Source organism: Morus notabilis, unplaced genomic scaffold (assembly GCF_000414095.1).
Source record: "Morus notabilis unplaced genomic scaffold, ASM41409v2 Scaffold1640, whole genome shotgun sequence".
NCBI classification, from domain to species: Eukaryota; Viridiplantae; Streptophyta; class Magnoliopsida; order Rosales; family Moraceae; genus Morus; species Morus notabilis.
This window is the reverse complement of record NW_010367899.1, coordinates 51,683-76,504: the sequence shown is the minus strand read 5'-3', so window position 1 is coordinate 76,504 and position 24,822 is coordinate 51,683. Positions and strand designations below refer to the sequence as shown.

Sequence of the window (24,822 nt, the reverse complement as noted above, 5' to 3'; positions counted from 1 at the left end):
CGTATTTTGTTTATAAGTTCATATCGTTTTCTGGAGATGTTTTTAAACCGCGGCTTTTATGGTGTGGCGGTTTTTCCTCACCTTTGTAGTTCTTGCCGTTTTTTAACTTGATGTCGTTTTTTTTTTTATAATATTTTTACCCCTGTTTGTTTCACTGGTTTAATTCGCTCGATTCAGTTTATACAGTGAGCACAATTTAAATTCATATTTGATAAGCACACAGTCTGAATTATATTTCCCGTTTGACTGAGTTAAACTGTCCAACTTAGAGTTTAACTATTCCCTAAAAAAAAGTTAAAAAGGGGAAAATTTACCTTTGAGAGTGCATGAGTCTGGACCTTTACCCCTTACTCTTGATAAATACCTTTTTGTTAGTGTAATTATTTGACTAAAAAGGTTATGAATCAAGAGTAAAGGGTAAAAATCGTGACACGTGCACTTTCAAGGGGTATTTGTCCAAGATTACCCCCCAAAATTCAACCGTTCAAACTATTTTTTAACAATAAAAAGGTGCCCACTCTCTTTGGTTTTTACACCTACCAAATACAAATTTCAATTTTATTCCCTGTTCAAATTAAAATTTTAACTGCACATTTAAACTCTGCTTCAAACTATAATTTAAACCATACAGTTTAAATTTTTATATCGTTTCCCGATTTGTCGATCTTAGTTCAAACCGTTTTCTTTAGATGGTTCGTAAAATTCTCATTTTCGAGCAAGTTGTCTTTTTCTTCAATTTTAGTTCTTGTATTTTTGTAAAGGGTAATCTTAATAAATATCTCTTAAGAGTATATGAGTCAAGATTTTTACCCTTTACTTTTAATTTATAACTTTTTAGTTAAATAATTACACTAACAAAAATATATTTATCAAGAGTAAGATGTAAAAGTCTAGACTCATGCACTCTCAGGGTATTTTCCATTTTTTTCTTTTGTAAAGGATATCGGGCGCGTTTGAAACTCGTTCCAAAATGATTTTGTTTTTTGTATGAAAATGAAAATGAAAACGTTTTCAATTTCATACAGAAATCATTTTTGAAAATGTGTTTGGTAGTTTTATCAAGATATTGTTTTCAGTGTAAAAATACCAATTAATGTCTTTATTTCTCTCTCTACTCGAGAGAGGAGAAAACGAAAACAAAAAATGAAAAACGATTAAAAGTCGTTTTTTATTTCTCTCATTTTACACTAAACTAAAAAATCGTTTTCATTTCCGTTTTTCATCTTTATTGCGCCAAACGCCGTTTTGAAAACGTTTTCATTATTTCTTGCTAAAAAAACGTGAAAAAAACGGAATCAATTTCAAACACGGTCATCGTTTTTCAATTTGCTGATATTTGGTGGTTTTTTAGTTGTATTTAGTGGTGTGAACATGGATTGGGCCAAAAAGGCCGGTTCGTGGACCACCTCTTTTGCCCAGTGATCGGCCCATTATGTATAAAGATCTGGGTTGGGTCTGAGTGTTAGCGTTTATGCCCTTAGGAATAAATGTAACAATATTTTTTGAGACATTTTGACTATTAATAAAGATTTATTTATTTCATATATCTATGTATTGTCCTCTTTATGTTTATAATAGTTGAATATATGATAAGCAAACTGAAAGTCTGAGGCTGTCATTCTAAATCTTTAGGTCATGCATATAATGTGAAGAACATGCGGAAGACAAGAATCTAAAGATGATAGTCTAAATCTTATGATCCACAATCGAGGGAATAAAGTTGGGCACTTTATTCATGTTAAGATTGTTATGTTGTCTACTTCCTAACGGAGACGGCTTGTCTTGATCGTCGGAGGTGGGACTCCATCAGTGGAGACATTGATATAGTTTCTAATGGTGAAATCTATATTGGATCGGACCAAAGTTGAATTGTTTTAATTAATAATTCTGTTTGAATAAAACAATTCACTTTTGACGAATTATATGTTGTCATCTTAATCCTGAGATGGATGATGAACTCATATGCTTGACTTGTATCCTTTGATGTACTAAAGGGAGACATTCTGACATTATGTAAAGGTACGCTTGCCGGTACATTGGGGGTATGACTCGTGTATGCGTAGATTCGTTATTCATAGATAGTGGAATCCATAGCTCCTATAAAGAGTCAATGATATTCTCTTATTCATTATCAGTGGATTGGAAAATACGAGCGCTCGGCCATTAAACTACTCTGTGTTATCTAATGGTTTACTGTTTGTAATGGTACGAATAGTATTTTTCTGATGGTATGATAATGGAACATAAGATAAATGTAATTGGGAAGGTAAAACGGAACTTGACCTCAAGTCGATTATGGATATCCTATAAGGATGATACACTAAATATTGAGTCATGGACTAGAGTTAATCAGAGCTTTGTAAATACGCTATATAAATCAAGAGTGCAGCTCTAGGCTTTTAGTGGAATAGTGCTAGAGTTTTATAATCATGAGACGGACTTGTTGGTTTACAAGTAGCGTTGTGATTATAGGAGCTTGATTTATATATGTCCATCGGGTCCCTTTGCTAGCTCACATAATTTCCTGTAACGATACGGCGTATTTCCTACACATTGGTAACTTGTGTTATTCCGTAAAAGAGGTTCAAAGTTAATTCATGGATGATTTATCGGGTGAATTAATTGATAAATTAATTCTAGATAAATTGGTTGAATTATTGTTTTAAGAGTTGTTTAATATGGGAAGACTATTATATGACTGTTTTGATCAGACAATTTCTCTATTGGGTTGCTTGAATCAAAACTGGGGCTCTATGCAAGTTTTCCGTGTTGAAAAACTAGGAAAATAACTTTCGTCAGTGCAGACAGGTCGACCGGTCCGGTCGACTGGTTAGTGAAGACAGGTTGACCGGTGAGTTATAACGTCTCTGTCACCGGTCAACCGGTTGTAACGTAAAATGCATGCTGACGTGACAAAATCAACTCTGGATGCGATTAAGACTTTGGGAAACCTAATTATTACGAAAGTATGACTTCCTAAACACTATAAATAGCCTATTAAGTCACATTACTCATAAGATCACTTGAGAGACTTTTTGGAGGCTATTGATAAAAGATTCCTGAGAGAAAAAATTGTTTAATTCTCAAGAACAATTTTTTATTTGGCTCTCTTGTGATTGGAAGGAGATCAAGAATACCAAGAGGAAATTGAACGACGTGTGCCCACCCGCACTCCGATCGTAGAAACGAGAATAGTAAAGAAGATAAGTTGGTTGAGGCTCTTCCGGTTGCTGTTTGGAACGCTTTGATCTGTCAGACGTGCAGTTTTCTAAATCTCAAAAGGTATGATTTAAATCTTTAGTATTTATGTTATATAGCATCATGAACATGTTCTTAGTTGGCTTTGACGTTGATTAAATTTTTTAAATTCCGCTGCGTACTCGATGCCATTATTTTTTCAACACTGAGTTCTCATTATCAAGCCATCAACGTCTCATTTGCATGCCTTATCATCACTCTATTGAACATGATTGATTGGTGATTGAGCTCCTAGGAATAGGATAGTACATGTAACATGTATTAAAGCAAAGAGGCATAAAGACATTATTTCTTGAGCGGAGAAACTGGAATTCTCATTTATATATTCACATGTTCTACGCAGATGAACTTTGTAATATTTATTCCTCAACCAGATTATTACCTTGCATACAACCAAAACTGAAAAGGAGGAATATGAAAATGATAAAACTAGACAAGGTTGGAAAAAAAAAAAAAAAAAAAAAAGTGATGGCAACTTTAAGGGCATAGTTGATAAGCAAAATTGATTTGTATCTACTCGTACTTTATGTGATGACTGTTGGCTTCTCTCTTCCAGTGAAGTCCTTCAGCTTTGATACGGATAATGCCAGATCTAAACCATGACAAAAGAAAAAGAAAAAAAATTTTGTGTAATTTTTATGAGGCTTTTACTATAAAAGTGAGAACAAATACAAAACTAACCTATTAACGGTTTCAAGGCTATTTGAGCATCAACATCATGTTTAGAGGCATCTGGTTCAAATTGTTCGATGTAAACTCGGATGGTTGCACCGGCTGAACCAGTCCCCTGTTACATATAACACTCAAAAGTTTTACTTCCCATAGTAAATCAAACCAAAGTTTTTAAGAATAAGAATATTCAAGGACAATAGAGGGGGATCTGAGTATGAGGAAAGGTGCCAACATACCGATAAACGAAATATGATTCTCGAGCCATCCGTGAAAACGAACCGAACACCTTGTTTTGATGCCACGCTACTGTCGACCTGGATAAATGGATGAAATATGAGTTAAAAGAAAAAGGGAGTGGATTCAGCTTTAGTCTTAAGTTTTGACTGACTCGTTTGTTTGAATTGCAACTTCGCAAGAAGGGCAACTTACAGGATCAGTGTATGTAAAGTCATCGGCAACTTGGAGTACATAATTTCCTGAGACATGACAATATTTAGTACCCAAACCCAGCCAGCGGGTCATGAAGATGATACCAAGAGAAAGGAGAGATATGAACTTACCGTACTTGTCGCCAGGCTTGCTTTTGGAGATCAGATCTCTGAGATAATCTATCATCTTATTGGCACCTTCAGATTCACATTCCTGGATCATTACACAGAACAATTAGAAAGCTGCACTTATCCCGATAAACTGGCTACTTGGCAAAGGACAGCCATAACAAATAATAATAACAGAAAAAAATAATAATCATGATGATGCTGACCTCATAGTCATAACGAGAAAAGAAATTTCTTCCATAGGTTGCCCAATGTTCCTTCACAACATCGGCAACGGAGATCAACTTCTCCCCTGGTTTCTTGTCTTTGTTTCGGTATGCAATGATTGATAGCCAAGCTAACACAGCCCTGTAATTTGGAAACACTCAAGTCATTTCACATGGTAATTGACAATTCACTGGAGGAGAGAAGGCACGAAAAAGTACAAGAAACAACAAAGCATTTTTTCCCGTGTTTTCTGTCTTCCCCAAAATCTATGAAAACACTGTCCCAAAATAATATTAAAACACTAGATTGCAAGTTTGAAGTTAAATTAAGGTTTCAGGCTCATTTATTGTACAAAAGTTCATCTGGAACAAAATAATGGACACACTAGCAAGTTTCTCATCTAGAAGTAGATAGAAACTGTATTGAAAGCAGTAAAAGTGTGCAGTGTTGTTTTTACCAAATGCCATCCTTCTCACGGATGTGATCGGAACCTGTTCCAAAACTCTCTTCCCCACAAATTGATAACTTCCCTGCATCCATAAGATTCCCAAAGAACTTCCAACCAGTGGGGACCTGGCTCGAAAAAAGGTTCATTGTTGGGAAAGAAATATGTCATCAGTGAAATCCCACGATTAAAAATGCAGTAATTTTCTTACAGTATCATTATACAATAGTACAAAGAGAGACAAACCTCAAAGAATGGGAGACTCAACTTTTCAGCAACTCGATCAAGAGCGCCACTTGTTGGCATAGATCGGGCCAAACCCTTGAAAATTTAGAAACACAACAATGAGACATTTCCTTCTAGTTCTACATCAAACAATTCAGAGAGAAATTTTGGAAAAGTGGCACCACTTCTTACCTTTGGGCCACTTTGGAAATATGGGATTGCTTGTTGTGCATTGGCTGCAATAATTGCAACAGAGTCTGAAGGAGTAACAAAGAAACTTCTACCCAGAATCATGTTTCTATCACCATCACCTGATTAAAGATGAAAAGTTCAAGACGCCAGATATACTATACAGTCAACAAATCAGGAAAAATCAAATTGCCATGTAAATGACGAAAATATGTTATAATAAAAGAGTATGAATGATATCAATGAACATTGAAATACAAAGAAATGATGTAATGATTGTTTGCAATTTCTAGTTCCCAGTTATGAAATATTACCATCACTTGCAGCACCAAAATCAGGTCCATTTTCACTATACAAAATGTTGACCAAATCCTTAGCATAGCTGTTTGAATAAAAGTCAAAATTAGCAGTGCCCAAAAACAATAACTGGTAGGATATTAGCATTTATACAACATAGATAAAGCTTACGTCAGATTAGGATCTGGATGACCATGTCCAAAGTTCTCTAAAGGCACTCCGTTTGCAATTGAATCCTGCGCAAAACACCCGACATCTCACATCTACATCTCCAATAACAGAAAATTATAAAGCGTTCAACTTGTTCCATCTAAGTAATCACATACCGGATTGGCTCCAAGCTTATCCACAAAGATAGGTTTTGCATATGCACCAGTAACAGCATGCATGGCATCAAATATGAACCTAAAATTGAAACAGATCAAAAACGTAAAAATCTCGATCGCACAGGCCATCTTAGACTCAAGCATTGCAAAGAATAAATTAAAAACCAAAGCGTAAGAAAAAATGGTAGAAGCCTGTAAATCATGTCAGGATGTGAGCACAGCTAAAATAAAGTTCCAGCTTGGTAGAGAACAGATAAATCATACCTAAAATCCGACCTTGACAGGAGACTTTTGATAAGCTTAAAATCAAATACACTCTGCACAAAATACCATAAAATACTGAGTTCCATTCTGTATTTAATTGTCATCTAAAACATTATAGAGATGCATGTGATTTGTTTCACATTTCACACCTCCAATAGCTCCAAGTAGTCAGAAACCGGGTCTACTACTTCAACAGTGAAGTCTCCAAACTTTGTAACTCCAAGACGTGATAAATCAACATCAGCAATGTCTGCTACCTTTATCTCAGAGATCTGCATGGAAATTATTCGACTCAAGCTTTACCAAAGAGCAGAATGAAGTCATACTTAATGGAAAAATTTAAGGCTAAAAGTCTTAAAAAAAAAAAAAAAGAGACCAATGAATGCAGAGTGAAGCAGAAGCTTATGCTAAACACCAGATACTTACAGAGAGAGTGTTTCCATAGATTTTGTCGGTGATGGATTCAGGTGCTGGTTGGCCACTGCTGTAGTTAAACTGTGAATAAAACATAACTTTTAGTGGACTGCATTGTATGAACTTGTTGCAATTTGGATTAAGAAACAAAATTTCTATCACAATATAAGCCTGGATATTATTTAGTTGCACTTTATAAGTTTCAATAACTATGTCATGAAAAAGTGTACAGTGAAATTGTAGTGCATTATTCGCAGTTTGTGTTCTGAAATTAGAAACACACCTTAATACCCCAATCATAATCAGGCCCACCAGGATTGTGGCTTGCACTCATAATAAAACCGCCATTGGCCTATGAAAAGGAAATTTTGATTGTTAGAAAGAGAATAAAAAGGAGCCTAGTATAATGTTATATGTTGTATCAAAATGCTCAAACATGAGAGAGAGAGAGAGCCACAAGCTTGCCTTTCTTTTCCGGATTACGGCCGAAACAGCTGGTGTTGATAAAATGCCTTCCCTGTAATCACAATTTTATCCTAGTTATGATCATTCATCTCAAGAAACACTACTGAAAAACTAACACAAAAGGGAGGTATGAAAAAATAAAAAAATAAAAAAGTTTCAATTGGAGATGTGACAAAAATTTTCCGGGAAAATAATTAAAGGAGTTTGGCAATGTCATGTGAGTTCTCATCAAAGTAGAACACTTACATGCCAACCAAAATTTTACCAACACCATTCCCAGCCGCAATTTTAATAATGATCTGCATTATTTTAAGTCCACCAAAAATATTCAGAGACGCATGAAAATACACTATCCAAACCAATATTTCCCACATAAATTATAAATCTAAATCGTGACACTTTGAAAAATAAAAATAAATAAATAAAAACCTGTGCGGCTTCACGGTTAAAGTACCGACCATCACCGCCCAAAACCAAAACTCCGTTTTTGTAATCCTCTGGAGGCAACGAATTAAACAATGCCTATGCAACACAAAATTCAAAACAATTTTAAGAATTGAAACGCAATAGCATGAATTTTATCAAACCAGAAGAAAATTCATACCTGAATCCAATTGGCAAGGTAGTTTTCTTGCTTGAAAACTTTCACCTACAGAGCACATGAATCAAAATTATAATCCAAGACGAAAAAAAAATAAAAGAAACTAAATTTAAAATTGAAAATATGTAACAGAGAGAGAGAAAAAGAAAAGAAAGAGGGCTACTTTCTTTCGGAGACCGCTCGTTCCAGTTTTCTGGCCTTCAATCGGCTTAGTGGGAATGGATTTAATCTGAAACGCAATAAAACCAAGATTCAAAAAAAAAATCGAATGCAAAGAGAAGGAATACAATACAGAAATATTTGATAAAAAGGGAAAATCGTTCCACTTTTCAATTAAAGTTGAGCTCGACCTTGATTCCTTGTGGTTGGGCAATGGTGGTCGGAGAAGAAGAAGATGACGATGAAGATGATGAGGAGGAGGAAGAAGAGGCTTTGATGGAGAGGGAATGTGAGGTTCTGAGACGAAGTTGAGGAGAGGTGAGGAAAGGAAAGAGAGCGACATGTGAGGAAGAAGACGACGAGAGTGAGAGTTGTGGCGTTTTGTATGTGAATTTGGAGGAGAGAAGGTTGTGAAGGCGGAGAGAGAGAGTAGCCATTGATGAGTTTAGAGAGAGAAAGAAAGAGTGAGAGAGAATCAGTGAGGAGTTGGAGAAGATCGCAGAGGGATGGCTGATCTGTACAATCTGAGAGCGGCTATTGATCGCCACATGTACTTCTTTTTGTGGAAAACAATAAAACACTATTTTAATAATTGTTTCTCCCCACGTGAACTGCTTTTTCCGGTTTTCTTTCGAGAGGTTTATGTCCGTTCATTCCACTTATTTTAAAATTTGAATTTTATTAGAGTAAAAAAATAATTATATTTAATTTTTTTACTATAATAAAAAAAGTTCTTGTATAATCTCATTTATTTCACTGATTTGAGTTTTCAATTTTAAGTTTTTTACAGTAAAAACTCTCAAAAAATATCACATTTAACTTTTTCTGCTACAGTAAAAAGCTTTCAGAAAATATCACATCTCAGCTCGAATTGAAAACTCAAATCCGCGAAGTGAACGAGGCCGTCACATCTCAACTCGAATTAAAAACTCAAATCAGCGAACTAAACGAGCCCTTAGGACTCGTTTAGTTTGTTGATTCGAGTTGATATGTGATTTTATGTGAGAGTTTTTTACTATAGTAAAAAAATTAGATGTGACTGTTTCTGAGAGCTTTTTACCGTAACAAAACTCAAATCGGTGAAATAAACATGACCTTAGTTCATGGGTTCAGAATCATGATTTATGATTTTAATTTTTAAAATTTAAATTTTTTATGAGAAAAAAACTAAGAACTATGATTCAAAATCAGTGACGAATTCTTGTAAGAAACATCCTAAAACATGACTTGCTTGAATCATTTTTTATTTCTGACGTACCTTGAGTTATCTTTTTAAAAAAAAAAGAAATATATTATTTTCAATATTTAAAAATGAATTATTGAAATTTAATAGAGAGATAATGTGATATGGGTAACTTGAAATTTTACTAAAATAATCATGTAATTTTGTATTTTACATTTTTTTTTGTAAATTTTAAAGATATTAGGAGTGTTTATTGATAATTTTAGGAATTAGGACAATATATATAAAAAAAATAGAAAGTGCAGTGAATGATAAAAAAAAAATTTAAAACAATCTTTTTATTAGAATAGATAAAGTTAAATAAATTAAAAACAAAACGTGCAATACTGAACATAAGAGAAATATTGTTTTTAAATTAATTTTTAAAGGTTAATTCTAGAAAATTTTCACACACAAAAAAAGTGAGGCTTTTAGATGGTCAAATAAATGGCAGGTTAAATTTGATATTCTCGCTTGAAAAATAATAGTCATTTGCTGTTTTGTTACTATTTTTCTCACTCTCATGCCATATGTCATGCCGCTTTACTATAAAAATAAAGCATCACTATAACCCGCTTTTTACTTTTTATTACAGTTCTACCATATTTTTTTTTCATCAACACAGCATATAGAAGGACAAATTCATCTGCTATTTATGTTCTTGTAGTACGGTTATTTTCTTCGAAGTTCCTCGTTAGTATAGTATACCTCAATAGTATCTCTACCAGTGTTATGTATTTTAAGAGTTTTAAGGCATGTTTAATTCGTTAATTTGAGTTTTTAATTTAAGTTGAGATGTGACTTTTTATGAGAGTTTTTTACTGTAACAAAAAAGTTAAATGTGACTGTTTTTTAGAGTTTTTTGTTGTAGTAAAACTCAAATTCTAAAATCGAATCAATGAAATGAACGAAACCTTAACCTTTCAATAGTATTTCTCCGATGGCAATTGCTAGGTTTAACTCTTTCAACTTTGTAGTGTCATGTAGCGTTTCTGTCCATTTAAGTGAAGAGATGGGAAAATTGACTAACATTATTAAAGTTTTAAGGGCAAAGTAAAAGAGTAATAAATTCAAAATTATTCTTTCAAGCCGATGATTTATGTACTTTTTTTTTTTTTTTTGAAAGGATAGTTTTCTAAATTCACGGAAAACAAAAACTTTAATCCTCTCCATATCTCCATTTTTTCTGCATCGGTGTCCAGCCAACTAGTATAATTTTAGAACCTGTTTATTTCGTGCGTTTAAACTCATAGTTTTGATTCAGTTACAATATTTTTCTCTCATAGAAAATTTAAATTTTAAATGTCAGAATCAAGAATCGTTGGTTTGAACACATAAATCAAATGGGTCTTTAGTTTCGAGAATATTGCACAACAGTTTTTCAACGAAAAGGAAACAAAAAGAGGAGAGAGAGAGTTTCGATCTTTGGGATTTTATTTAGAAAAACAAAGGAAGAGGTCTAATATTGTTTAAGAAACGATGCAAATATGCTCTCTTATTATAGGGCCATTCCTCTAGATTTTTCTACTTTTAAAACGTCACTTATAATCTTCATCAAATAACGTGAGACTTGACAATTTATCATTTTCTTGACCCTCTTATCTTATGGGATTATGAGAGTTAAGACCATCGATCTTTTGGGACTCAACGTCCTCGTTGGTCAGATTTCTAGATGCAATATAGTGCCATAATACCATTTGTGTTGACCACATCTTCACTAGTATGATTTTTATTTTTTGCTAAAGTAAAATCTATTCCCTATTTTACAAATTAAGTCACACGAGTCTTATATCAATTGAACTTTTTGGTTTCAATATTTTAACCTTCTCCTAAATTTAGGCCAAAATTAAGTTTTGAAAAAACCATTTGATCCTTTAAACAGTAGATTTGAATTAGACTCAAATTCTCAATATGAGTAAATTTATATTGGAACGGTTCGGTCGATACAGTTTTTTACACCCTGGACCAATCGAATGGACGGTTCAGTTTTGCATAAATAGAAAACCATGACCGAACCGCCTGGAGAAGATAATGGACCGAATGATTATTCAAAAACTTGATAGTTTAGTTACGGTTAAAACCACCGGTGTAAGCCCCATTCTAGAATATAAAAACCAAAAAAAAAAAAAAGGCTAAAACATTCAACACCAAAATCGCAGTTCACATATCTAAAATTTCTCAATAATAGATCAAGTATCAACAATCACATATTCTCAATCTCACAAACAATCAAGATTGCATACAATTTTTTTTTTTTTAAAAGGTAATTAAACAAACGACAAAGGTGACAGTTGATCAGATGGTGTCGACACTGATGAGGACGACAAGCAAAGGGAGGGGACTCAAGTGAAAGTGAGAGGGGAGGCATGACAATAATGAGAGAGAGAGAGAGAGAGAGAGAGAATAAGAGAGTGGTAAGTTTTTTTTTAGGAAGTAGTGTTTTTTTTTAATGGCCAAAAGGCCCAATCTTTAAACTGACATATTCTCCAACCGCAAACCCCATAAGCCTTAACGGTACTCCTGCCATGTATATATTTACACATCTTTTTAAAAAAAAATTAAAAAAAATAAGTTCGGTTGATTCAGTTAAAATCGACGACCAAATATCCTAAATCGTAATCGACCGTGAGTGAATTCGGTCGGTTCGGTTCTAAAATCGAAAAACTTGTTTCGTTCGATTTCGGGTACATTCGGTTTGGTTGTTTTCGGAACGTGAACAATCCTATCACAAACGTTAAAATCAGGACATATGGTCAGATGCTTCAGCGTTGCCTTGTGAGAGGCTACACTTCTTATGTTGAGGGAACCAAACTCGGCGAGCTCTCCGATACAAATATAGCACGAGGATGGCACAAATTAATGAGATGAGCTTCTTCGATAATAAAGTATTAGTCTCACCCCCGACAAGAAAAAGTTCCTCATGCGAGTCTCGTCTTATGTTTGCTAAGAGTGGAAATTACCTTTCAGTTAGATCTAGTTAAAGGCGCATCCTCCTAGTGCGGGGTCACCAGTATTATAACCTAGTTCGCACACTATACATGTCCAACAAGAACGAAGGAAAAAAGAATATAAAAAGATTTTTTTGGTTATGTTTAGTTACAGTTTGAGCTGCGTGTGTACTAGGATTAGGGACATTAAAAAAAATAAAATAAAATAAAATAAACTTATTCATGTTTGCTTTGGAGATTTAAAATATTTTCCCAAATTTTTCCTGGTTTGTGGATCATTAGGCTTATAACACTGAAATTAAAAGTTTAAATGTGTGGTGTTTACGGATGTATCTTCTAGGAATAGAAGTTAAGGATTACTAAAACGTGAGAATACAAAGTGTGCTATCTTTTCCAGAGTCCGTTTGGTTTATGGATTAGAATCATGTGATTAGAATTATTTTTTATTTACGTGTATTTTTTGTGAGAGAAAATACTGTAGCGAATCACGAATCATGATTCGAATCAGGGAATGAATCCCTCTACCAAACATCACGTAAATGTATAGTTTTTTGAGGGGGAAATACAAACACAAGTACATACGTGCTGATCATATATACGTACATATATATATATATATATAATGACATAACGTCAATTTCTTGTCATTTGGTGGCTAGCTAGCTAGCTAATAAATGAATGTTTTTCTTCCTTAATACAACGGTACTATTATAATAAGCATCATTAATAATGTCATGTATAGATATTGTCGTATGACCAACATTTCCGTTCCACATAACAAAAAAGGTCCGTGCATACGTTGACAACTTTTTTCAACTTTTGAAAATTCTCAAGAATTAATTTCTCTTGAAAATATTTCAAAATAAAATTAGATGGGTACTAGATGATAAGGATAAATGAATGTATTTATGTAATTAGAAATTAGCTGATTTAGCTTGATTATAGGTGATTTGATTAGGTTAGAATAATGTTTTAATTTTGATACATTGACTGTGTTTGGAATTGTTTTTATTTTTATTTTTTATGTTTTTCGAGAAAGAAAAAATGAAAATGGGAGAGAAACGACGTTTGGCACAATTAAAGACAAAAAAAGAAATGAAAAGGATTTTTTGGTTTAGTGTAAAATGAGAGAAAAATGAGAAACGACTTTTCATGAATTTTTTTTGTTTCCGTTTTCTCCTCTCTTGAGTAGAGAGAAAGAGAGAGAGACATTAATGAATTTTTTTATATTGAAAATAATCTCTTGATAAAACTATCAAACGCAGTTTTAAAAATGATTTCTGTCTGAAATTGAAAACGTTTTTATTTTCATTTTCATATAAAAAATAAAATCATTTTAGAACGAGTTCTAAACGCATCGAGACACTAGGTGTGCTCTCTCAATTTGTATATATAGATATTCACATCAATGTAAACATATAGCCAATATTCTCCAAATTCTCTAAGACATCGTTCATTTCACGGATTTGAGTTTAGAATTTGAGTTTTGCTACAGTAAAAAGCTCTCAGAAACAGTCACATCTAACTTTTTTACTACAGTAAAAAGCTCTCACATAAAAGTCACATTTCAACTCAAATTAAAACTCGAATCAACGAATTAAACGTGCTCCAAAACCTTCTAACTACGGTACAAAAAAAGAATGTGCCATGGAACTAATTAGCGCACCTCTTCGCATGCAATATAACTCAGATATATATACCCAAACTTGATCCAATGCAATTATATATTATCATCAAAATCTTTTTTCTCATTCCACACGGTAATATAAGTACTTTTAATATTTTCCTCAAAAAAAAAAAGAACAAACGAAGAATGAATCCTCAATTCCTCATGCCATCAAAAAGAAGAATAATGATAATTTCAAAGATAAGCAAAGCATGGAGCAAAGAGACAGAGTGAAAGAGAGAATATATATATATATATATATAAAGGAAACCGGGCCCAGACAATTTGCTTGCAGAATTTTTTATCTTCTGTACTATATCTACTGTGAGCTTCAACGCGCGTCGGCGTTCCATTGGTCGAGACTACAAGTTGCTGACACAAGTCCCTGATTCTGCTAACGGTAGCTGTAGTATATTGACACGTGCCAACCTTTTGAAAAGTGACAGATACCGTACTACATTCAATCTTGTTGCCTTTAGGTCTACAACCACAAGACCATGACAAAGCACTCCACTAGTACTGCGTAGGAGTTGCTATCATTTATATCATTGAAAAGATACAAAACCCAACACACACTGACACACGCAAATGTTATGCTCTGTTTGTTTTGAGATTTTAATCTGATTTAAGATTACGATTTTTGATTTATTATAATTTTTTTTATAAAAAATTTAAATTTTAAAAATTAAAAATATAAATTATGATTCTGAATTTATAAACTGAAAGAATTATTAATAGTACTATATTAGTTCTAAAGTTTCTTTTCCTCCACAAATATTAACCATTAGGACTAATCATAAGTCCACGTCTCAAGTTTTCATGTCAACCCCACATTTCCTCTTAAAAGTAAGAGAAAAAAAAGGGGAGAATTTTATGTTCACAAATAAAAATATACAAATAAAGAATAAAAAAACTGCCCATATTTTATATCAGATTGTTAAAAAACTAAATCGAACGGCTAAAATACAGTTTCTATTATTAAAGCAAAATAGTCTTTTTACTCTAAATGCACCCAAAAAAAAGAGGTCAAATTGTTGGAGAGAGAAACATATTCACATTCTCGGAACAGTACTAATCTATGGCATTTCTGTCCACTTGCAATATTATGATATTTTTTGTTCTTCCAATATATATTGAACTACACTGATCTAACAAAAGCTGGACATAAATATAGCACAGAGAGATCAGAGAGAGAGAGACGGAGAGAGAAGAGAGAGAGAGATGGGAAGAGGAAGAGTGGTGTTGGAAAGAATAGAGAACAAGATCAACAGACAAGTGAGTTTCTCAAAGAGGAGAAATGGTTTGCTGAAGAAAGCTTACGAGCTATCTGTGTTGTGCGATGCAGGAGTGGGTCTCATCATTTTCTCAAGCCGTGGAAAGCTCTATGAGTTTGGAAGCACTGAGTTAATAACAATTCTCTGATGATCTCTTGATTTATATATCTATATCTATATACGGATTGAGCTTGTTTTATTTTTCAGTTGGGGTCTAGATCTGTACTTTTCAAATCTCTCTCTTTTTTTTTTTCCTTTTTTTTTTTTTTTTATACTAATTTGGTTTCATTACACCCACAAATAGGCTTGGGGCCAAAATCATTATTAAGATATTGATCAGTACTATAGGAGAGTTTTAGGTTGCCATATTAAGAGGCGAACTTGATATACTTTCAACCTATAATATTGTTTTGCTTTGTTTTTGCTTCATCTTTATATAGCAAAAAGAGAAAAGAAAAGCTGGTCACTGGATGTGGAGGAGACTAGATACTGACACCCCCATCGCAGCTTAATTAAGATATTTCGCATTAATATATTATATAATATCGTTTTTCTCGTTTTTTCTTACCTTTGCTCATTTATTTTTGCTATTTAGAGTACAAATTTTTGTCATTCGTGACAGATATTTCAAGGCTAGGGTTTTTACCATTTTTTCCACTTTACTGAATTTGCTCTTAGGGTTTCTCTATTTCTCTGTTTCTCTCTATTTCTCTCTATCTCTCTCTCTCTACCATTTTAAACGCAAGAGGCCAAGAGCTTCATAGGAGGATTTCTCTCTCTGAAAAATAGTCTTTTTCAAATTTACGCTCATTTTGCATTTAAACAGTTCAAATTCAAAGGGGGTTAATCAAAAAGATTTACCGGTGATTCCAGGATCTTTAATTTATTATGTCATGCGAAAATTACTATTTTCTTTTCCTATTTTAAGAAGAAGTTTAAATTATTCTTATACTTATTGAGGTAGAAAACTCTGTCTTAAAACCGTAGCAGCTGGCTTTTGAAAACAATATCTTCTTTCTTTAATTCTAACGTTTTGATAGCGTTAGTTTCGAAAATTTTCAAGTATTATTGTATGTTTTATACATCTCAGGAAACTATATTGCCGTACGAAACGATCATTTACAACATTTTGTGTTTTATTTCCCCAAATGCTTTTTGACGTGTTTAATTGGTTATTATTACGTCACCACGAGTACTCTTCATTCTTAGTTTACTTCCTTTTTTTCCGTTAATCTTTTATCTTATTTTGGTACCGTCAGAACAAACAATACTTTACATTATGCTTTTCTATTTTATTTATTAGGTTGTAATTACTAAGTACGTATCATAATACAATATATATGTTAAAGAATAATGTTGTATTATTGTGAAAAGTACTAACTATATTAACATTAATTTCTAAGTTTAAAAAGGATAAAACAGCATTATTAGTACTCCCTGTCTCGTCTCAATTTATTATCACAACGTAATTGATTGACATATGACATTCTATGTTTTTTTTTATTTTTTTTTTTATTTTTCTTTATAATTTGTATTCTCCGATGTCGATCCTCTAATTAAATTATAGTAAGTCAGTAGCTATATTATAGTACGATACGGCTGTTTTCTAGTACTCTGATTGTCAAGTGATCATAATTCCTTGTTTTGATCAATTCTTCTTAATCTTCTCTTAATTATTTCTCAATTTTACTTTTCTGTTTTTAGCACTAATGTTTTATTGTTGATTTGTAATTGCAATACGCCGGGACTCTATTTAGTTTTGTCTATATATTCCTGTAACTGTACCTTATTTCATCTGATCAACTAGTATCTTCAACAAAAATATTAGAAAACTGATTTCGTTAAATTATCAAAAAAAAGAAAAGTTCTAGATATTTCCAAAAGATCGTCTGGCAACATATTATATTTGTTTTCTGTCGTTTAAGACAAACGAAAAACACAAAAGGTACAGACCGGATTTTAAAGTAATGATTCAGTTTCTAAACTCATATAGCCCCTAATTAATTAAATTAATCAGTACAAAAATCAAAAGGGACTATAGCATTTATAAAACTGTGTTTAGTAATAATATTGCATTCCTTCAATTCTCTTATGATGTTAATCTATTTTTTTGTGTTATATCATATTAATTATTTTGCTATATATAGTTTTTTTATAGCAGGGCAGCATACAATAGTATAGTTCACCAGCTTTTATTATTTGGTGTATATATATTATCAGCTTGGATATGATTCTGGAGCGCTACCGCCAATTTTCTTACTCCTCTCAAGACAGCAATAATATTGTTGGAGATGAAGCGCAGGTTTGGATATAGTTAGCTCTTCCATTTGCATGTGGAGTTACTCATTTTCAATATATATTACGGTCATGATTTCATCATTCATTACTATATTAATCCTTCAAATGGATTCTTTTTTTTTTTTTTTTGGCTGAACTTTGGGGTTTGGGATTAGAATAAGGTGATCAGTGGTTATGAACATTGTTGTGTCCCTGCACTGTGCCTGTAGAAAATGAGTTGAACCAGACGAATTGAAGCATTTTTTCTTCTCTGTTGTTGCTGTATATTTGTTCCTAGCGACTATAAATGTCGCCACTAAAAGTTCCGCGGCTAAATTAAGCCTCGACTTCTATTTGTTTTTTTTTTTTTTAAATGACGAGAGATAATAACTAATATCAGATCTTACTAGTGCATTTTAACTAAGTTGACACTTATATGAAATATCACCCAATACTAAATTCCCAACTCAAATATTATTAAAAATAAAATGAAAGGATAATATCAATTCAGCATAGAATCTATCCTAAATAATATTAATATAAGCACAGCATCTATCAATCTACTCGTTTTCATAACGAGTAAAGATCTACACATTCTGAAAGGGTAATATTTAGCTAACGCTTTCACAGAAGTAAAATCATGATTTTAGCCCAAATTGTTATTCAATTTATTCCTGGATGAGTTAATTAACTTTTGATTAAGTTTATAATGATATACGCCTCGAAGAACTTCTAGAAACATATAAGTTTGTAATGATATACGCCTCTAAGAACATCTAGAAACATATATATGTCATTTTCCTTTTGCTAAGACCTAATTTTCTGTACTATATTTGATCAATGAAAAATTTTCTGTACTATATATATTTCTGTGGTAATGAACAGCTACAAGATAGCACTTTTCCCGATCCTATTATTAATTACATTTTCTTCTCTTGATCAAGTTGCAGGACTTAATCCGGGAGATTCCAAAACTGAAGCTCAGATATGAAACTCTTCAGCGGGCAGAGAGGTTTTCATATATCTGAATATTCCATAAACCTAAAATTGCAATATACTCATGAAAAGTATTGTCAATAACTTAATAAACTACATATCGAATTAGTACAAATAATTCGATTAGATTTCTGGCATGCCATGTACATATGAGAACTTTTATCAATGGTTTTCCCACAAAACATAAGCGTTCAAATAATTGGTTTTCTAGAGTAGCCAGACTATACCTATAACTACATTTTTAGCCATAATACTTTGGACATATAATGACCTATATATGGTTAACTACATGTTTCAAGGCATTATCTGGGAGAAAATCTCGAGGAGCTTAATCTGAGAGATTTGCAAAATCTTGAGAAACAGCTTGATAGGACTCTATCACAAACTAGACAGCGGAAGGTACGTATATACAGATATAGATGTATGTATATAGTTTTTTTTTTTTTATTTGTGAATAGATGTGTGTGTGTGTGTGTGTGTGTGTGTGTGTGTGTGTGTGTATATATATATATATATAGTTGGCTGCTAATCTATGTTTCTGCTCTCATTGAAACGAAAACGCAAATACTGAATTACTATAATTTTCAGGAGATTATGATCAATAGCAAAAAGGAAAGAAAGATGGCGTCAAATTATATCAGTTACTTAAGTTTCATATTTAGCACTACGTACGTACTCCAGCTATTTAATAATAATAAGTTAAATGTCAAATTTATTAGATATAATTAGTCAAATTAATTGTATTTATACATACATATCTACGTATATTCTCGTTTTTGATAATTGTGTACTGACTTATTGGATCGATTGTCATGCATTAAGGATAACGTGATGGTTACTTCTCATTAAGTTTACCTCTACTAAAACTAGATATGTGATCATGCTGAGTGGCGATTATGTATAGGTATAGACCAATTATACATGTGTTCATGTTGTGGTGAATTAATTATCTATATATGACATATATATATATATATATATAAATAATTCTCCATTTCGCATGATTCCTTGAAAAGTTACTGTAATTAGATATTTTGCCTGATTCTAAGAAGATTCAATACAAATTGTGCTACAGCGCTGATTAGTAACACTTCAAAGATTAGTACATAATTGATCAACTATTTACTGCTTATCAATGCAGAATGACATGTTGGCGGAACGAATGGAAGAACTGCGGAAAAAGGTGAGAACACTAATCATCACTCTCTCAAGCCCAATGCCACGTCCGCATATTTTGTTAATAATTAAAGAGGAAAATAAATAAATAAGAGAACGCAAAGATTTAACATGGCTCCACAATAATGTACCTACATTCATGGACTAGGATATAAAAAGAAAGAACTAATGAAAAACACTATGAATGAACTCTACATAAATATAAATTACAAGTAGAAAATCATGTAAGTGACTTGAGACTATATCAAAATCTTATAAAATAAAAAGAATTCCTAATTTGAAATAAATTCAAAACTACTAATAAATATAACTATATATGCACGAAAGATGGAGTAGATTTTAATCTTGGACTGCAATAAAAGGAACCAATATATATGGATGTTGGTGACAGTAGTGTCGGCAACAAGATAACGGCTTGTGGTGGGAAGGGGGGATGTGGATATGGCTAGTGGTATTTGGGAGTTGGGTTTTCACAAGACATTTGAATTTTCACAAATTTCACAATTTAAGTCATAACTTGAATTATAATTTGAGTTGTGCATATGTGAGAGAAAAATACTGTGATAAAAAAGTTGAATTTAAATTTTTACAAGAGAAAACACTGTACCATTAAAACTTGAGTGACACATTGAGATTTGAGGAGAGGATGTTGAAGCAGTAGCCGGTGGCTCATTGGTGCAAGGCCGCGACGCGTGTAGAAGGCAGGAACGCAAGGACAACAAACGTTGAGGGCGCAGGGAGTCTTAGGAAATTTTTTTTTTCCCTAATAGGAGCCATGAGAGTGTTGCTCGTTGATAGAGCACTCTGATACCATATTAAAAAAAAAAAAAGAATAAGAGAACATAAATATTCAATGTGGTTTAACTTCATCTGCACCCACGAACTAAGAGAAGAGAGAAAACTCACAAAGGAGATCGGACCCACAAATTCAAGTAAAAGTCATAAATTATCTAAGACTCTTGAATCTTTTAAAATCAAAAGATTTTCTAATTTAGACACAAAAACAAATAAATTCAAAACAATTAATTTAACTGAAAATGTTAACTTTCCCTAAAGTCATATATATATATATATATATATATGACTTAGTTGCTCGTTTCATAATCTCTCAAAACTACAAAGGCCAGCTACCAGCTGGTTAAGTAGCTAATACATTAATGTCAAATATCAATATTGTATATCAGTATAACCCCTTACTTTTTATATGATACAATTGAATATAACTGATATTTCAGTTAGTTGTACATATCGCTTGTTTAACTAATTAGAATTTGAGTTGGTATTATTATATCATTTGGTATTCAATGCATGGCAAGTTAGCACCTACTGTTTTCTTCCACCAAAAAAAAAAAAAAAAAAAAAAAGTTGACACCTATATATTTTACTACTCATAACCAAAAAGATTAGCATCTTCTAAACTGTGTTTTAATTTTATTAATCATCTATCCATTGCGCTCATGGCTTTTAATTTATATGCATTGACAGGAGAGCGATCTTTTAAAAACACACAATCAGCTCACGTCCAAGGTTCTTTCTCTAATTAATTATTTGATGAATAGATACATTTTGACTCTATATGTTCCATATGAATTTTTATCATATATATCTATATGTGTGTGAATATATATATTATGACGAGCATTATTTAGCACGTGTCTGGTGGTTGGAAATTGTAGCTCGAAGAAGAAGAAGAAAGAAAAGCTCGGTCAAATATGGAAGATCAAGGGGATCTTAACATAGTACTCTCTGGCTCTGGCAACAAGGGGTTTAAACTGCACTCAACACAACCAAATGGTCACGTTGAATCTCAACTTGTCATAGACCAAGGGTTAGCAAATATTGATATTTTCTCCTTTTAAAATTCCTTAACGAAAATCACTACATGATCATTTGATCTAGTTTTAATTTGGACTAGTACACTAAAATTCCAATCATGTTTTTCAATCATACATCAACGTTTAAAGCTTATATAAAGTTCCTTATTTTTGAGAGAGAAAATTGGTGAACTCCCTTTTTAAATGCATTGTTCTAAAATTTTTACACTTTACTTTTGATTAATATCATTTTGGGTCTACTAATAAGTTTTTTAATTAAAGGATATTAATCAAGTGTAAATGATAAAAATCTAAGTCTCGTGCATTTTAAGAGATATTTATCTTCTTTTTCCTATTTCAAATTATATGTACTTAATAAGTACAGCTTTTGAGTTGTAGGTATTATAGGTCTATGATCCAAGAAAATGCAATTGATCATCATGAAGCAAGGACCATGGCGAGTGGGATTAATAGCCGCAACCAGGATTGGCTTCTCTGAAGTTTCATGAATTTATATCACATGATATATATATATATATAAATATATTTATATATTGATGGGTGTATTAATAAATTAATTAATGTTTGTGCAAACATAATATATAGTTTGATGTGCTATAATTTGTTTCTCTGGTTTAGTGTGTGACTGATCAGTACTAATAAGTACATAATTTGTTGAACCATTTTATGTGCTTATTATGCTCTCTATATATAAGACAAGTAGAAATACCCGTGCTATTGCACGGATATATATTTCTATATTTAACATTTAAATATTTTATAATTTTTTTTATGGTACAAAATAAAAGTTCAGTTTGTAAACGGTACATATTTACTTACATATATATATATATATATATATATATATATATATATTCACCTTTACTTTTCTTTCTTGTTTATTCTGAGCTGCAATGAAGAAATACATCATCATCACTAGAGACCCCCTTCCCTACTCATCTTCTGGCCGTCTATTTTTTTCGAAGATTTTTGAGCCATTTAACTAGATGTTTATTGACTTCCTCACGTTTGATACCGTAGGCTTCGCCGCCATTCCACCCATTATGTTTATAACATAACTCGTCGATTTTATCTAGGACTGCCATCAGGATGCGTGGATCTTTCTCCTGATCCAGATGCAACCTTTGATAGGTCCGCTCTATATATGAAGAGGGAATGCTCCTCTTGTTAAGACAGAGCAATCCGGAAAGAGCCATTTTTCTTTTTTGTTTTTCGTCGTTTAGGGCTCTGTCCTCCTCCTGAATAGGTTGAGATTCTTCTGTCGCTAACAACATTTATCATGAGTAACTGTAATGTGAATTAACAATGTCTTTGACTGCCAACTAAATTAATAAAAGATTTACACAAACTACCAAAGAAGGAAAATTACGATGAAATAAAAAGAAGAACAGAAGAAAGATAAAATGAAAGAAGAAGAAAGACTGAAATTTAGTGATTGAATTTCATATTTAAATAACAACACAAACAAAAAAACAACATAAATCAGTGACTGAATTAAGAGCATAAACTAGAAAACAACATAAACAGTGATTGAAATTAAGTAAGAAATTTAATAACACTGAAAATGTTAGGTCCCTTAACATCACAGTAAGAAATTCAATAAATTATAAATTTAAATCACATTTAAATAACAGTGACTAAAATAACTTAAATAACATAAATAGTAAACAACAAATGAAAATGTATAGGTTCAAAAAACATTGGAGAAGAAAAAGATAACAGTATAAATCCCAAATAATCTGGGCAACATCAAAACCTGCCAAATTAGTATTGATAGTTACTGAATGCATGACAACAATAAAAGAAAAATACATCATCATCACCAAAGAAGAATAAAACGTTGAGAAAAAATAGACTCTTCACAAATCAACAAAACAAATAAACTATAAACCTAACTTATACTTAAATAATAACAATAACTTAAATAACATAGGTATTAAACAATAGGTTACAAATAATATTAACAAAATCAATAAGAACACAATCGTAACAACATAGGATAGTAACAGATATATTAACAGCGTAACATATTCACAAAACAAATCCTAATACCATAATACATACAGTATTTAAAACAGTTAAGAAACACATGTAAGATTTAAGAAACAGATACCTCAGCCGAAAAAGGGCAGTGGACAGAGTAGATCCAGGACAACAACAAAAACTGCAAAACAAAGACAACCAAACAGAAAAACTCAGTATTCAAAACTGACCAGGAGAAAAAAAAAAGGTAGAAAATATGGATTATAATAGTCTGAGAACGAAAATGAAGAAAAAGTGAGAAACACTAATGATAAAATAAAACACAATATAAACATATACACAAAGAAAACAAAATTTTGATCATTTCCCAATAAAACATCCTGCAAACATAGCTAAACTGATGTAATAATTAGTTAACAATAAGTGGTACGCAGCATGAAAACCACCGAAAAATGAAACTAATAACCAACATACCCAATTTCTGATCATACCCCGATGAGATATCTTGCAAACAAAGATCAACCCATGTAATGATTAGTCAACAATATGTGTTACATAGCATGAAAACCACGGGACAACAGAACCAATAATCAACAGACAAAAAAAATTACAGGATGAGGAAAACATGCGTCAAAACAAAAAATAAACTCGACAACACAACAACAACTCTTGAAATAACCTGTAGAAATAAGGAATAAGTAAAAAAAGAAAATTTTTTAAAAAATAACTGAGAAAAAATAGAGAAGAAAACCTATCTCCGAAGAAGAAAAAAAACCCATAAAGCCCTCAAAAATATCAAAAAGTCATCAAAAAAATGAAACCCTAAATGATAATTAAAGGACAAAACAAAACAGAAGAAGATGAAAAATTCGATCTTTTTAAATCTTCAACCGACCCACCACAACGAAGAGACAGAAGAACAACAACGAAACCCTAAAATAAAGAACCAAACCAAAATAAAATCAAAGAATGAAAGGAAAAAAAAGGAGACAACGAAACCCTAAATTATTCCGAGAAGAAAGAGAAGATCGAGAAAGGAAGAAGACGCAAAAAAAAATAAAGCATAAAAACCAAAAAACAAAATAAAAAAGAAGCAGGAAAACCCAAAATATCAGAAAATATCCGGACGAAGAGAAGAAAATGAAAGGGAAAATTTTCAGAGAAAATGAACCGTAGAGGCTTCACCGAAACAAAACCCAGAAGATTAACCGAAACGTCAGAGAAGAACCCCAAACAAAGCCAGAAATAGAAGATCGAGAAATGTAGTGCCCTTAAGAATTAAACATGTTTAATTATGTTAATTATGTATATTAATGTGCCTAAAATTAATTTTTTCTAATTAATCTTGTGATTAAAGATTAAGTTT

At 32.2% G+C, this 24,822-nt stretch overlaps 2 protein-coding genes across 4 annotated transcripts; one reads left to right on the top strand and one right to left on the bottom strand.

The window, feature by feature from the left end:
• Window positions 1-3,560: 3,560 nt before the first annotated feature.
• Window positions 3,561-8,612, bottom strand: LOC21386357 (phosphoglucomutase, chloroplastic). Of its 2 annotated transcripts, XM_024175759.1 has the most exons (22): window positions 8,271-8,612; window positions 8,084-8,149; window positions 7,924-7,968; window positions 7,749-7,841; window positions 7,566-7,618; window positions 7,320-7,371; window positions 7,138-7,206; window positions 6,867-6,935; window positions 6,590-6,712; window positions 6,441-6,493; window positions 6,177-6,255; window positions 6,022-6,086; window positions 5,868-5,935; window positions 5,557-5,675; window positions 5,386-5,460; window positions 5,152-5,267; window positions 4,694-4,835; window positions 4,491-4,572; window positions 4,360-4,406; window positions 4,167-4,244; window positions 3,940-4,045; window positions 3,561-3,850 (listed from the first exon to the last, which is right to left on the bottom strand). In XM_024175759.1, exons 1-22 carry the CDS (start codon window positions 8,514-8,516, stop codon window positions 3,783-3,785), a joined length of 1,914 nt encoding a protein of 637 aa, XP_024031527.1. In that variant the 5' UTR covers window positions 8,517-8,612; the 3' UTR covers window positions 3,561-3,782. The 2 variants fall into 2 exon arrangements, with proteins under 2 accessions (XP_024031527.1, XP_024031526.1); XM_024175758.1 differs by having other exon boundaries at window positions 4,360-4,572.
• A 6,362-nt stretch (window positions 8,613-14,974) lies between these two features.
• On the top strand, window positions 14,975-22,121 carry LOC21386356 (MADS-box transcription factor 17). Of its 2 annotated transcripts, none has more exons than XM_024175761.1 (8): window positions 14,975-15,318; window positions 17,410-17,491; window positions 18,417-18,478; window positions 18,762-18,861; window positions 19,604-19,645; window positions 21,124-21,165; window positions 21,315-21,466; window positions 21,852-22,121. In XM_024175761.1, the coding sequence occupies exons 1-8, from the start codon at window positions 15,137-15,139 to the stop codon at window positions 21,949-21,951; spliced, it is 762 nt and encodes a 253-aa protein (XP_024031529.1). In that variant the 5' UTR covers window positions 14,975-15,136; the 3' UTR covers window positions 21,952-22,121. The 2 variants fall into 2 exon arrangements, with proteins under 2 accessions (XP_024031529.1, XP_024031528.1); XM_024175760.1 differs by having other exon boundaries at window positions 14,977-15,318; window positions 18,411-18,478; window positions 21,852-22,119.
• The last annotated feature ends 2,701 nt before the right edge of the window (window positions 22,122-24,822 follow it).

Excerpts from the sequence above, each read along its gene's own strand:
- LOC21386357 (XM_024175758.1), bottom strand. The coding sequence starts at position 8,516 with ATGGCTACTCTCTCTCTCCGCCTTCACAACCTTCTCTCCTCCAAATTC. Across the intron at positions 6,713-6,866 it reads TCTATGGAAACACTCTCTCT|ATCTCTGAGATAAAGGTAGC; the intron begins GTAAGTATCTGG and ends ATTTCCATGCAG. Across the intron at positions 3,851-3,939 it reads AGCCTTGAAACCGTTAATAG|ATCTGGCATTATCCGTATCA; the intron begins GTTAGTTTTGTA and ends GTCATGGTTTAG.
- LOC21386356 (XM_024175760.1), top strand. The coding sequence starts at position 15,137 with ATGGGAAGAGGAAGAGTGGTGTTGGAAAGAATAGAGAACAAGATCAAC. Across the intron at positions 18,479-18,761 it reads ACTCTTCAGCGGGCAGAGAG|GCATTATCTGGGAGAAAATC; the intron begins GTTTTCATATAT and ends ACATGTTTCAAG. Across the intron at positions 18,862-19,603 it reads CACAAACTAGACAGCGGAAG|AATGACATGTTGGCGGAACG; the intron begins GTACGTATATAC and ends TTATCAATGCAG.